Source organism: Corvus cornix, chromosome 7 (genome assembly GCF_000738735.6).
Source record: "Corvus cornix cornix isolate S_Up_H32 chromosome 7, ASM73873v5, whole genome shotgun sequence".
NCBI classification, from domain to species: Eukaryota; Metazoa; Chordata; class Aves; order Passeriformes; family Corvidae; genus Corvus; species Corvus cornix.
This window is the reverse complement of record NC_046337.1, coordinates 29,020,354-29,035,128: the sequence shown is the minus strand read 5'-3', so window position 1 is coordinate 29,035,128 and position 14,775 is coordinate 29,020,354. Positions and strand designations below refer to the sequence as shown.

At 40.2% G+C, this 14,775-nt stretch overlaps 1 protein-coding gene across 1 annotated transcript in view; it reads right to left on the bottom strand.

Annotated features, from left to right (window-relative positions):
• Positions 1-14,775, bottom strand: part of HECW2 (HECT, C2 and WW domain containing E3 ubiquitin protein ligase 2) — a 128,953-nt gene that overhangs the window by 107,796 nt on the left and 6,382 nt on the right. The window contains 1 exon segment of the mRNA XM_019290524.3: positions 752-1,092. Within this exon segment, the coding sequence (XP_019146069.1) occupies positions 752-1,043 (292 nt within the window). The 5' untranslated portion in view covers positions 1,044-1,092.

Sequence of the window (14,775 nt, the reverse complement as noted above, 5' to 3'; positions counted from 1 at the left end):
AAACCACACATGCAGCAGGGACGTTTGCATCCTTGATTAAACACAACACACAGGAAAATCACAACCCAGAGAGGTTACTGATGCTCTCAGCACCAACTGACCAACTGATCCACCCCTTTCGAGCCACATTATTTGCTAGCACACACAGCCCACAGGCCCTTGCATGCCAGCCTAGAGCTCTTTCCAGCTCCCGCCTATGAAATAGCCCGAACAGCACAAAGAAACCCACACAGAAGAATCTCTGGAGAGGATTTCCTTCTACATGAACTCCTCATAAACAGAAATTTTCGCTCCTTCAGAACTGATACTATTTCAGTTCTACAAAATCAAAGACTTATGTAAATGATAATGTAGCTTTTCACAAATGGTAAGTGGTTACTTGTCCAAGATAATGTATAAGCATTGGACTGTAAGCACATCGAGTTACATGATGAATATGGTACTTCAAATTTTCCAGTCTGTAAGCCAGCCACCAGCAAAGGTGGAAACAGGAAACTGTATGCTTAAGAATAACGCATTTCATCTTCTAGCAGGTCACTGTGGAACCAGATCTACATTAATTAGAATCATGTTTTTACATAGTTCACTGCATGGAGAAAAGCAAAGAGGAATCCAAGGCAACTCTCTGCAGTCTTATCTCAGCTTTATCTGTAGATTAGTCCTGTAGTGTACCAGAACACGTCAGAAAATAAAATAGGAAGTGACAAAATAGCAAGAAACACACAAATATTACAACATAATTCTAACTTACCTATGTGATAAAGTCCTATCCAGTCAGTTGGATCTACTTCTTCCTTAATATCCCAGAAAATGATGAGGTTCTGAGACTGTCCCAAGGTGTATTCATACATGCTGGCTGTCAAACTAGACCTGCTATCCGAGGTCACTAAATCAGTGTCACTGTTGGCACGCTGCAAGTTCATATTCTCAGGCATGGTGCCCTGAGAGGCCAAGCTCTGCAGGTTCTCAGGGCTCAGGGTGTACCGGAGCTGTGGGTTGCGGCGGCGCACAAAGAGCAGATGTTCTCGGGCTGAGCTGGCCATCTCTTCTCCACTTTTGTCAATTCACGTAAAAAAGTTGTTGTTCAGAGATCTATCATGAAGAAGGAGAAAAGTAAGTTTAAAGTGAGACAAGAGGTGACTCAGTCAGTTATTAAACGGAGAAGTATTAGTGCAAAAATGTTCCCACAGAAGCCTAAAACAGACTGAGTACAGTCTCTTTCTTCATTGCCCTACCAATGCAAAGAACTGAGTGTCTGTACATTTAAAAAACCCCATGATTCACATACAACAAAATGTTTTGTGGTGTATGTTAGCCATACACCACAAAATAACATTTATAAGCCAGAAAACAGCAGAAAGCAAATCATCCAATCTAAGAAGCGAGAACAGCTGTAGTAACAAAGCTAATTTAAGTTTGGCCTTAAGAGTGAAATAGCCTTAAGAGCAAAGACACAATGAACTCATCTTCCACCATAAAAATCACAGCACTACATGATGGATATGGTAGTTTCAACAATACTCTCTATGCCCTGTTTGATCAGCATGAGTAAAGTGATGCAGATAATGGTAAGGTTGGACATATTTCAGTAGAAATATGGTATCCCAGACTTATGCTACTATAAAAACATCTTGTAAGGATTTCATCTTATAAGGTAAAAGCATAGCTTCTGAGGTGCTCTATACCATACAAACATGTCAAACCATTGACTGAGGTAGTTCAGACTATTGATATACATCCAACTAGTCAGTTCATCTGTGCAGTCAAATTGTTTTGTCCTTTTCCATCCTTTAGAAAATAGAGGCCTTATAAATTCAACAGTCTTCCTCCAGCCTTGACAAGACACTTCCTTGAAGTGTCTTCCCTGAAAGGGTGATGCTAATATCATCACACCATACATTCACAAGCAGAACTTGCATTTCATTATCCACAGACTCTAAAAGTATTGTCATTTGAAAATAAGCCCTCACATTATTCACAACTTGAGATAAATCATCTCACAACTCATCTTCAATTTTCTTTTCAATAATAATTCAGTGCATGGACTACTCAAGTGTATCAAAAATACTTCTGCTATTTTTCAGTTTTTCTTAAATGGGAGATGTTTTGAAACACTAAGAACTAACAAAGGGGAAAAATAAAGTTCAACTTATCCAGTTGTGTGCAGTCCATCACACACTGTATGTGATTCAGCATCAAATAATGCAGAAAAGGAAGGAAACAAAAATCCAATTCAATAGTTCTGCATACATAGAAATGACATAGAAATGATCACATTTACTTCACAAAGCACATGACACAGTCTTTCCTAACATGAAGAATAGTTTGGCTGCATACACATTTTATTTCCAGTGCTGGACATCAGCAGGGTTCACTACCTCCTCTCTGCCATGTTCCCGCACACTGCCTCTGACATCTGGGTCAGTGACAAAAGGGAAACTTTGGTAAAAAGGGCCTTTTCAAATGAGCGTTGGGGGAGTTAGTATCTTGTTTCTCTATGCAAAGTTTTATTCACTAGATCTGAAAATCCCAGAGAGCTTTGAGACCAGAAAGGTTAGTAAGAAAGGGTCACTACCTTCCCTACAAGCCAGTGAAACACATAGGGATCAGCCCTGTGATCTGAGGAACAACACACACTACATTTAAGTGTTAAATGTCACAGTGACAGAGTTGTACCCCCAAGTCAGAAGGTCCCAATTTTCTCCTGAGCCTGCCACCACAGCAAGCAGTTCATGCACCTGCCTGGGAACCACGGCCCTCAGCGCCAGGAGATCAGGCAACATTAATTAACAGATTGACAGAGAGTTATTAATTTTATTTTCTTCTGTCCCACAGCCACAGATTTATGTATTTTTGAACTGCTGTATGCAGTGTTTTTATGGCAGTAAATTCACTGCAAAATAAGTGTCCTGCAGGCGTACTACAAGTTAAAGACAAAGTTTTAATAGGAGGGGTGAAGAAATTTCCTTCAGCTGCAGAGCCTTACACTGTACCCAGGGCAGCACTGGCATTTGTTGGAACATATTGAAAATTTATATGTGGCAGATGGACAAACTCATCCATGATTAAGGATACATGAGAATTAACTTGTACTAGCAAGGACTATGCCACAGTTCGAGAGATGAAAATAGCCCGAGAAAATATTAACTCCTTTGCAACTGTCCATTTTCTTGAGTCCTAATGGCCATCATTCTGGTGAAACACATTAGTTTCTGAAAGTAAAGTAAACCACAAATCTAAATGCTGGGTAACTTGTCTGATCCTATTCATAATTCCAAGTGTGATCCAAACAAACCACATAAAGCAACTGAAATCAATATGCAGCCAGCGAGTTAAACTCACATGTAAATGAGATTCTACTGCAGGGAAAAAATACCTCCAAAAATTCAGGACTCGTAAGCTTTTAGAGCATCGTCTAAATTCAGTAAAAGAGGTTGCAAAGGGGCCCTCATGTCAGATAGTACTCTGCTATGTAGTATCTCAGTGAGATTAATTAAGGATATTTGTAGAGAGAGAAATACGACACTCATATTGTAAAAGGGGAAAAGATGATTGCCATAAAACCCAAACCATAAGAAGTCATAGAAGGGCAAAACGAGCTACTACTTCAATTATTTGCAATCCAGAAAAGAAACAAAAACCTTACACAGTGCCTTCCTGCCTACAAAAGAAATGAGTTCATTGGGTTAACAATTCCTGATGTCTGTCACTAATAACATAAGTAGCAGAACACTAACACATACATCCTACCATAGACTGAAAATAAGAATTATCCTCCCACCTTCAACTCCTGCTAAGCATGACTGAAACAGCATTTGCACCCAGACTATGCTGTAAAGACAATGCCCAGGATTAGCTGTGTGCACCTGCCCTGCCATGAAGGTTCGGCTCATCAGGCTGAACGCAATCAGAGCAGTGATATCACTGACTATCACACCAAACTGGCCAGGCATAGTGTTTCATGAAGGCAAACTGAAATCTTCAACCTGAATTAAAAGCATAGGGAAATAGAGGCATCCAGGAAATCAGCAGATACTAACTTTAGCAAACTATTGCAGTTGAAAAGTGAAACCTGTACCAAAGCTGCTTATCCGTATCACAGCATTTTCTTCAGTACTTGAAAAGAAGCTTAGAGAGAAAAAGAACTGATTTCCTCTTAATCTCTAAGTGGCCCAAGTTCAGGATTATTTCTATCTAAATATACTCCCCAATTACTAATCATAGAGGAACTAGAACTGGGAAACGGTTCCACTTAAAAAACAAAATACAGATAGGAAAAATCCTCTTGCCCAACCTTCACTAAAGGAGATTGAAAAGAAACATCAGACCATTTCACACAGTCAAATATTCAATAGTTTAAAAAAATGTATGAATCGAAGTCCAAGAGTTCCAGCACAGGAATAACCAAAAAAAATCCTATCCCACCACGCAAAAGAAACCAGCGTTCACATGCTGTCCTGTTTATCTTACTCCTAACAGTGATTCATTTCTTGTTTATGTAGTGCTCTTTGATGTGGCTTACGGGTGCTGCTCGCAGGCTCTTCCCGCAGCACTCCCAGTGAAGCAGCTGCGCAGGGCTGGCCCCGAGCGCATGACCCGGCCCCGGCGGACACGGCCTGTGCTCTGCGCGGGCGGCCCGGGGCGCTGCCGGGGAAGTGCTCATTGACCCACTGCACCGGGGCGCTGCCGGGGAAGTGCTCATTAACCCACTGCACCGGGCACTGCCGGGGAAGTTCTCATTAACCACTGCACCGGGCACTGCCGGGGAAGTGCTCATTGACCACTGCACCGGGCACTGCCGGGGAAGTGCTCATTAACCCACTGCACCGGGCACTGCCGGGGAAGTGCTCATTAACCACTGCACCGGGGCGCTCCCGGGGAAGTTCTCATTAACCACTGCACCGGGCACTGCCGGGGAAGTGCTCATTGACCACTGCACCGGGCACTGCCTTCGGCCCCCGCGCTGCAGCACCGCAGAGGAGCGAGCCGAGGCCGGGGCACTGCACGCCGAGGGTCCCTGCCCTAGGGGAGTGCTCTGCTGTCTCTGCTGCGGAGCGACAGACGGGCAGCAAGAACTGTCCTGCCCAGCCGACACCCAAATGTCCCCCATTCGTGGGATCACTGAATCATTTAGGCGGAAAAAGACCTTTAACAACATCCAGTCCAACCATTAAGCTAACACTCAGAGGTTCACCACTGTCAATGTCTGTCAACTCCTTTGCTGAAGAAATTTTCCCTAATATTCAAACCTCCCCAGGGGCCGCTTGAGGCCATTTCCTGTGGACCTTTTGCTTGTTACCTGGGAGAACAGACTGACGCCCAACAGCTTTGAGGTAGTTGTAGAGAGCCATAAGGTTCCCCTGAGCCTCTTTTTCTCCAGGCTAAACACCCCCTTCAACCGCTTCTCACAGGACCTTCACCAGCTCCCTTGTTCTCTTTCGGACACAATCAGATCATGCTTGGTATATCTCTCGAATGCCACTCCCATGCTGAGGTAAGCAATCCCCATAATTATACTGGCTGAAGAACACATTAAGAATACAAAGAACAGAAAACATGCTGGTTTTCCAATTACACACTGTGTGACACTGCTTTGTTCAGTACAAAGATTCATAAATGCTGCAATATAAGGTTCAAATTGACCATCTGTCTGAGCTCAAAGTGGCTGAGAAAATGCTTTTTGAATAAATTCAGAATTTGGGAATCCTTCTCCGCACAGAACTCAAAACCAGCATATTTTCTGGGAGAAGGTAGGATTCCAGTCCCTACACTGGTTTCAGACGTGCTAGAAACTCTGGCAAAAGCAGAATGGCCAGAATTCACTGTCGGCTGCAAAACCTGCCTATGCAGTTGGGTGATGGATAACCATCATTCACTCATGTGCTTCACCACTGCGCTTACCCTGCTTCAGCACATAAAGAGCTTTTATCTCCTCTAGAGCTGCTGTGCACCTCTGCCAGCAGGACAGATGGGCCCCTCCCAGTAAAACTCACCAGCCACTTACTCAGCTTGATCATCAGGAACCGATTTGGCCTGAGACAAAGGGATTAACTGGATAGCTCTTTAACTCAATAGCTTCCTTTCAGGCCTGTATTCTACTGTTTCAGGTAGAAGATTTGGTCTATGAAAAATAAAATAAAAACACTCACAACAAAATAATAAAATCTGATAAAGCTGGCATCCTTTCTCTGCAGACAAAAATGAGAGAAAAGCTTCATCTTTCTGCCCAGATGTCCTTTTCTTGTTACTCCTGCTGGGATATTTCCAAGAACTTCTACTCATCAAGTTTTCTGCAATCCACATAATGGAATTTCTCTCAGAAGGTATTTCGCTGATTAGTAGGATTTTTCTCCATTAGCTAACATTCTATCAGATCTAAGTTAAGCTAACACATTTGGATGCTTCCTATTCAATCACCAAGATAAAGATGAATATAAAAGCTGTCACAGTATTCAAGAGCCAAGAAAAACCAGTTCTTTGGGATCTCTATTTTTCTCCACTGATTAACATGTAGAGGGTAATAAAGCCTTTTCACTTTCATGACCATGGCTATATCCTAAGTCTTTAGGATGATTTAGTTCATTAATTAATAATCTTGTATCATGTAGTGGAAATTTAATTTTATTCCAGTAGATAATGAAATTCAGTATTTCAAAAATATAACTACCATCATATTACGTAACTGACCAGTTCTGAGCATCAACAGCAGGCAGAAAGTGATGAGATCCTTCAGCTAAAATATAGTCATAACTGTTCAATATTGCTACCTAGAAGGCCTGAGTACTCATTAAGTCTGCATGTTTTAAATAATTACTTATGCAGGTGGATGATGCAAACAAGTCCAGCAATGGCTATGTTGGAGGCAAAAAGTGATCATTCCAAACCTAGAGAATTTGTGATCTAATGAAAACCAAAAGAGAGATGTCATAAGCTTGAAAAATCAAATCATTATACTCTGACACCATTTTTCCTTTTAATTACAAGGATACTGAGGATATATCAGAAATATTAAAAGGGAAAGAAGAGCTCTCTCTTTTTTCACCCCAGTTATTCTATTTTGCACATTTGTCAGTAAATTTGTATTCACTGTTTTTCCTGAACAGCCAGTGCTGGATATTACTTTTATTTGGGGAGCCCTTGAAAGATATTAAAAATTATTGGAAGCTACCATCATAACTGACACAGGACTTATATACAGCTGAAATACTTAAATGTTCTTTAATATCTCTCTTTTAAAATGAAATAAAAGTTGCTTTAATTCAGCTTTAAATTAATTGGATAGTAACTGTCTTGAAATATAAATTGTTTCCAGAAGCACAGAGACAAGTTAAATTCAGAAACATTATTCTTCTGCTGATCTGCTTACTTCCTTCTTCAACAAAGGTTCCAGAGACTTTCCAAGTCCCCCAGACTTTCAAAATAGGACAATTAGTGGATACTCTTAGAAGCAGCTTAGCCTGAAGCAATGATGATGTAAGAATATAAACTTGCCAGGTTCCAGAAACAAACCTATATGTGCATGATCTTTTAACCAGGTTTCCTTTTTAATCAAGAAAATTGCCAAGAAGGTCAACTTAAGCATCTTGAAAGACACAGCACTCCGTAGATCTTCTCCCAAGAGAGATGTTTTGACTCTTCCATTCAAACTATCTCCACAGGAGTGGCAGACTCAATGACATGCCCCACGCTGGGCTGGCTGTGCCAGGTAGCTGGCCTCCCTAGGGGAAGAGGTAGAGGTCCTCCAAAAAATCATTCAGAGGAGCAAAACCACTCCCTCTCTTGATCTGTGGAGGAAGCTGCAGTAACTCAAGACTGAGCAAAAGAAGACAGAATTTTGTCGAGATGTCCTTGTTGCCCTGCTCTGAGCCATGCACGGAGTAAACTGAGCTGAGAAAACTCTGCCTTCAGTCTGCTAACTCCTCCTCTGAACTCACTGCTGGGAAATCACAACTAGCAATTTCTGGAAACTGGACTCAGATGTTTTAAGGTAAAGCTAAAAATTACTGCACCGAAATTTGACACGAGCGCGGCTGTACAGGAGAGGGAGGAAGAAAGTAAAGAACATCCGTGTGCATCTCCAGTCTGCTTTGGACTCAAAGCTGGTGACTCAGCTCAGATGTTAAACATCAGCTCAGATTACAAAACCACCATATAATTTAGACTGGCTGAAAATCTACCCTAAGGGAAAAAGCATACAATTCAGCATAAATATATACTTTAAGAAAACAGTCCATGCATTATTTGGCCAGAGAATAGCTCAGTTAATTCAGAGTGCAACAGAATATCTATTTTCAATAGATCTTCGTACAGTTCATTTGTGAGTCCCATACACTTTTGTATCTACCTGGAAACAAATGTCACTCTCCTATGACCTTAGCTGCTTGAGTAAGGCTTCCATCTTCTACCCAACAACAGCAACTTCCTGACACCAGGCAGAAGTTACTGCTGAACCCAGTTATGAAGGGTTGTGCATATTTCTGACAGGTCCACACACCCTACCCAGTAGCCCACCAGGCACTGGGCTTTCAGTACAACATACTGCATTAATTATCAGGCAAAAGGTTCACCATGGAGCAAGCTGGTCCACAGCACACTGGCCACTGGTCAAAAGAGTGAAAGTTATAAATATGGGCCCAGAGAGTAGTGCACACATCCACACTCATATGCATAGCCTGGCATCCTACAGTTATACCAGTTTTAGAGGGTACTTACTGACATACTTTGTTGTCAATGAAGACAAATGTCCCATGTCCCTGCAATGCTGTCTCCACAGCTCAGGGGGAGTAAGGAAGCCCTAAAACATTTCGAGCTAACTCAGCCACATTAATTACGGAGAGGAACACTGAGAGCCTGGATAACCTGTGCAAAATTGTATGGAAGGGATAACGGAGGGTTCATCTAATCCCTTCTGCTGCAGCTGCCAGGCTGTGAGATCCAGCTGGCCTGCAGATGTATCTTTGTATTTGCTCTGCAGACATACAGGAGGATGTCCATTGCCTAAAACTCATCCCTGTCCTTCACTGAAGTAATAATATAAGAACTACACATAAATTTAAGTTAAACACAGCAGATAGGCCCCTATCTTCTAGACTACTCATGTAAGAAACAAAACTTGACTGGAAACTGCAGAGCAATTTCACAGCCAAGAGGCCATGTTCCGTATGTATTATATGCCTGCCCTTACCTCCCTCCTGGTGTGGCAACTACTTTAACCAAGTTCATTTATTTCAGTAATCTTACCTGTAGCACCAGCCCTCAGAGCAGAGTTCACAACTGAGGCAGAGACTTGAGGTACAGCCATGTAGCCATTAAACCCTGCATATTGTGAACTACGGCCTTGGATAATTCAGGATGCAATGGTACTACACATAAACTTTAAAACCAGAATCCCTGCTGCCAGGCTTTGATCTTGAGTGTCCATGACACAGCTATATCTGTTGCTAGTTGCTGTTGATTGGTTGTCCTCAAGAGTTTCCCTTCAAGTACTGATGCAGCTGCTCTCAGTTTAGACTTTTGATGCCAGGTCACGCAATCATCTAAAATACAGTCCCCTTCAAGTGTCTATACTAGAAAGACAGACAATAATCTGTATGAGAAGCTACTTTGTCACAGGATGGGAAAATGAGAATTCAATTATTCTGTGAATAAACTATCATATATGCTCATACTTACATATGTGAAAGCCTGCAGGAACATATAAATGACGAAAAAAAAAAAGAGTAACCCATTCAACTCTCTTGAAATCCCTCCTGTCTTTAGGACTTCCAGACCATCAGCAGCAACAGCCCAGAGTTACTCAATTATAAGTTTTCCCCCAAGACTTTTTCACAAGGGACAGTAAAGACCAAAATAAAGAACTTCTGAAGAACAGAAAAACTCAGCATTTGCCTGTTAGGGAAAGGAAATAAACACGTAACCAGAAGAAAGAGCACAATGCCAAAAAGCTTGACAAACAGAAAAGAAGTTTTCCTTTGAAAAAAGAAAGGAAATCTGCCAGGCCAAAAAAGCCACAATTCAAAAAGCCATTTATAAAATAATGCACTTGACAGAAGAAGTAGTACAATTATTTACTGCTTACTATGAGAGTAGTTCTGCAGTTTCATTCCAAGGCTCTGCAACCTGTACCCAAGCAGAAACTATTGAATGAGTGTCACATCCATGAATGACAGCTATATTTTAGTGATACTTAACAGAGCCTGATTTAAGCATTTACATGGCAGTTATTAAAAGCTGGTGTATGTATATTGATATATGCAATAAACATTTCTATAAATTCATTTAAATTCAATTTTTAACTGGAAATCCATTCTATGCTGATGGAAATCCTTGGAATATACAATGAATATGAATGAACATTCATTGTTCTACCCATCCAAGCCCAAATCAAATACAATCATTCCCATTTTCAAGCCTGTACGAGCTCAATTTTCTACCACATAAAATTGATTTCACCCTCTGAAATGGTAGCAAAGCACCACAGACCAGGTACACCTCTCACGCTGAGAGATTCCCTCATTACCAGGGAACACAGGAATGCTGTTTCTCTCAAAGCAGCATATGCTTCAATTTGTGATGCTGTTTATTCAGTTTTGTCACAAAGGGGTATTATCAACTTGAAAAAAGGCATTTCTTTATGCAAAACATGTATCAACTGACTGCAAATTCAAGAATTCTGTAATTGAAACATGTTGGTAGACTAAAAGTAGTATAAGAAGGAGTGCCCACCAGTCCATAGCTAAGCAATTTCCCTGATTCTCCATTTTTTAAAGTTCCAGCCTGGTAAAACTGATCATAATGTGGGGGTGGAAGATGTTTAAAAAAGACTCAGTTGGTCTCCTTAAAGAACAAAGTAAAATAAAAACAAAACCAACCCAAAGCTTTGTGTACCTAAGTCTTATAAATAAACTGTAGATACAATCAGTAGATGAGGAAAACAGGAAACAATTATTTTTAAGAACTGACAGATTTAGCTGGAGTGAATTTAACTGTCTGTCAGTATAAATGCAAATCTCCATCCTTCTGCCCCTTTTACCCTTTTGATATTTCAATTTTTTAGATCATTTTGCCAGTTATAATCTTCCCCCGCACCTTTGCCCCTGTTCCCCTCTCCCCCCCCCCCCAAAAAAAAAGTCTGCATTTCCATAAAGATTTAAGAAGACTCTTTGGCTGAAATAAAACATCAGAACATTTCTGCTTGCCTACAGTTTAATGGAGCTTTTTGAATGAATGAAACTCTACTAAGCAAACATCTACCAAAGGCATCCCTGACACTAAGAGGAGAAGACCTGATGGTCAGCCAGCTCAAAGGCAATGCCTTTTGCTTGCTGACTGTCCTGAGTAGGTCCTTAAGGAGGAGGTGCCATTACCAAAAACATGTCAATACCATGTTTCGCATATATACCTTTTCAAGTTCAACTAAAGGTGTCCAGTGTATTAAGTTAGAAATATTGCAGAGAATCAAATAGCTATGAATGCAATCTTTGCAGAAACTACAGAGATTGAAACCCCTAAGGATTCCCTCCTCCAGAAAACACCTGCTATACATTCTTTAAATCACTTCCTTATAATCCACAGAAAAAGAGCCCAGAATAAGAAAAAACCCAAGTTGTTTGTCTGTATTAAACACAAAGAACTTCAGCTTAAATTAATCAAGGCAGAAAGTCAGCAGGGCTGTATATGAAGGTGTTGATGATAATCACCCTCTCTACTTACAGGATAAATCACTTTTAATACTAGAAACACTTCAGCTCTAAACCAAACCAGTTCTGCTGCTTAACAACAAGTTTTGTCTTTTACAAACCACAAAATAGCACCATACAAACATTTCCAAGTCTAATAACTTGTTTTAAAGAATGAAGATTGCAATCTTATGTCCTGCTTCAGATTTTCCTCCAAAATATGTTTTAGGTCAGAGCTTCATGCTTGAACACTATGACAGAACTCTTAAAGCTGCAGCAATGCTTTACTATTTTTTTTAAAAACAATGAAATAATGTTAAGGAAACACTTTAGCTGGATAATTCAAGAAACAGAGCACTTCATCATTTCAGTAAAAAGAAGTCAGATTGGTAAGTAGTTACTGTGCTCTGGATAAATTCTCTTCCACAACTGTGTGAGTCAGATTACTTAATTTATACCAACAGGTTATTAAGAGAAGATGCCTGCATTTGTTAAGGTGCAGCAAGACATCAGTAGGACACTTAGACATATTCTATGCCATATAAATTCCCTCTCTCCTTAAAGCTAAACCACTGCAGGGCAATCACTGAAGTGGGCAGAGGTGAGGAGCTCCGAGGAAACACAGCCTATGCCAGGGAACAGCCTCAGAGCCAGAGACACACACTAAATTTCAACTAGAAAGGAAGAGGAAAACAGACTGAAAAACCTTCCCCTATTTAACAGTTTGTTGATTTACAGTTTACAATCCGTAACCACACTCAAGAGAAAACCAGTTAAGAGTCCTAAGGAGCACCACTTTGATGACAAAGGTACTCCTGGGGCAACTGGCACACGCCACTGTTGCCTGCAAGTGTATCCCAGAGCACACTTGGCTGAGTCTGGTCTGTGCTCTCGAGATGAGAAAATTGTTTGTGCTAGAGCCCAGACCACTGAGGAGTTAGAGATACCAAAGCTATCACCAGCCGTGCCTCCTCTCCTTGTGAGTACACATTACAATTCATTATTTAGTTCAGTGAGCACATGCTGTAATTTTCTCTCCTTGCAGGATTATTGCTGCATTTGCTGCCTTCCTCGGTTTCTGCAGTAAATGAAGCAGAAATCCTTCAGAATCTAAATGAACAATTAATGAAAAGACAACAATACAAAGTGGGCTATATAAAGATGAGGCTTATTATGAATTAATACTTTTACAATTAAATATGCATGAGTTTTTAATAAGTAGAGCTAAAAATAGAGACACATATCACAGGATTTCTCCAGGCTGTACAATTTTCATTCATCTTCATCCTGCAAAGAAATGGACCATTGCTGAAAGGATTCTCACTGCACATTTTTACATTGCTATCACTGGCCCTAATTCATCAATCCACAAAAAACCCCAGCCCTCTGTGATCCTGGCATAAAGGATTCTGAAGACCTCCACCGTCTGCCACAAGCCTTGAAGCAATGTGCAGCTAAGTCTGCTCACCCATCTCCCAACAGGCACAGGTCTCTCAGCAGCCCAGCCCCCATCTGCAATTTGTGTGTTTAGAAAGAATCCATTCGTAAGAGGACTCCTACATCGGATAGCGAACAGAGCAGATGTCCCCACTAGACTTACCAAAAAACCCTGAAGTAACTACTTAAATCTTTATCTTTTCATCTTAATATTTCATTTTTAAGAATAAATGTATTCTCCACATCTTTGGCTCCCCACCAAGAAAGGAAATCTAAAATTAAACCAAATGCATCAAATTTTCTGATTGGATTTTAACATTCATTTTTAACATCAAGTCACGTTACAGATACAATTGAACAAAGGATTTTAATAAAGACTGCACTAGTTCTGGCTGAGGGTGCACACATTCAGGAACACACCACAATTCTATATAAATCCACCCCAGGGCGTAGGTGCTACAGCCCCAGGAAACGGAAGAAGATTGAAATTAGTGTTTATAAATACAGCCAAGAAATCCCAGCACACATACCACCAAATATATAAACAGAAGTTCAGACAATCTCATCTGGAGGCCTAAATTTCCTACACTTATTTATGTTAGGGAATTTTTTTTTTAGACATTTTGTATTGTGCATTCATGTTTTTAAAGTGACCTTGGTGTATTTAAACCAAAGGACTTTCTTTGATTGAGTAAGGAGTTGCTAATGCTGTGTGACAAAAGGAAACAAAGAAATCATAGCACACTGCATCCTACTACCATCTTAAATTACTCTGAAATCTGTATTTTAAAATTAATTGTTCGATTTTGAATGTAATGTATTTCTCAATGTGCAACTATAAAATGTAATTTAATCCACATCAGATGTATTCCTAATTAAAAAGCAAAACCAAACCACATTACAGCAGGTGCAACTTTCAGATTTTTATGGATGAAGTTCTAAATCACATAGCTATTACCATTTTAATCTTTTTTTCAAGGGGAACAGTAAAACAGGTGCAGTAAGATGATAGTGATTTTCAGTGAAATCTCCTTGGCTTGCTCTTTAAGAAGACAATTCAGGATTTGAGCTTTGCACAGATATACAGCTACTTAAAACTTACAATTCAGAGTAAAATTCACATGATTTCCTGGAAACCCAGAATATTATAAATAAAGCATATTTCTTCCCCCCTTCTCCAGATTCAGCCTAGTAAACACTCAAGATTTATCTTTGCTTTTCTTATGACGCATTATAATGATCAGAAACATCAGTTTTTTCAGATTTTTCAGAAAACAGTCATTTACCACAGAACAAAAAAGAAAAAGAAATTGACATATTTTGTTATTTTTGGTTCCTTACTATTCACAAATGTATTTTGGGCTTCAAACACACTGTCCTCCCTCCCCTATCATCCAGGATCCAGTTGCTCAATATTGCCTGTGCAAATCTCCTAGCTTATTGTCCAAAAACAGTACAAAATCCTTTGTAGGTAAAACAAAAAAAGAAAAGACGGAAAATAGCAACATACAATTTGATCAAAACCCAACAACATAAACAAGAAAAAAAATGAAGAAAATGGGGGGAAAAAGTAAAAAATAAACTATACTGGCTGGTTTTTTCCTTATTAATGGAAATGTCCCTGCATTGTCCTGCATTTGGAAGTTGACTTCACAGGGTG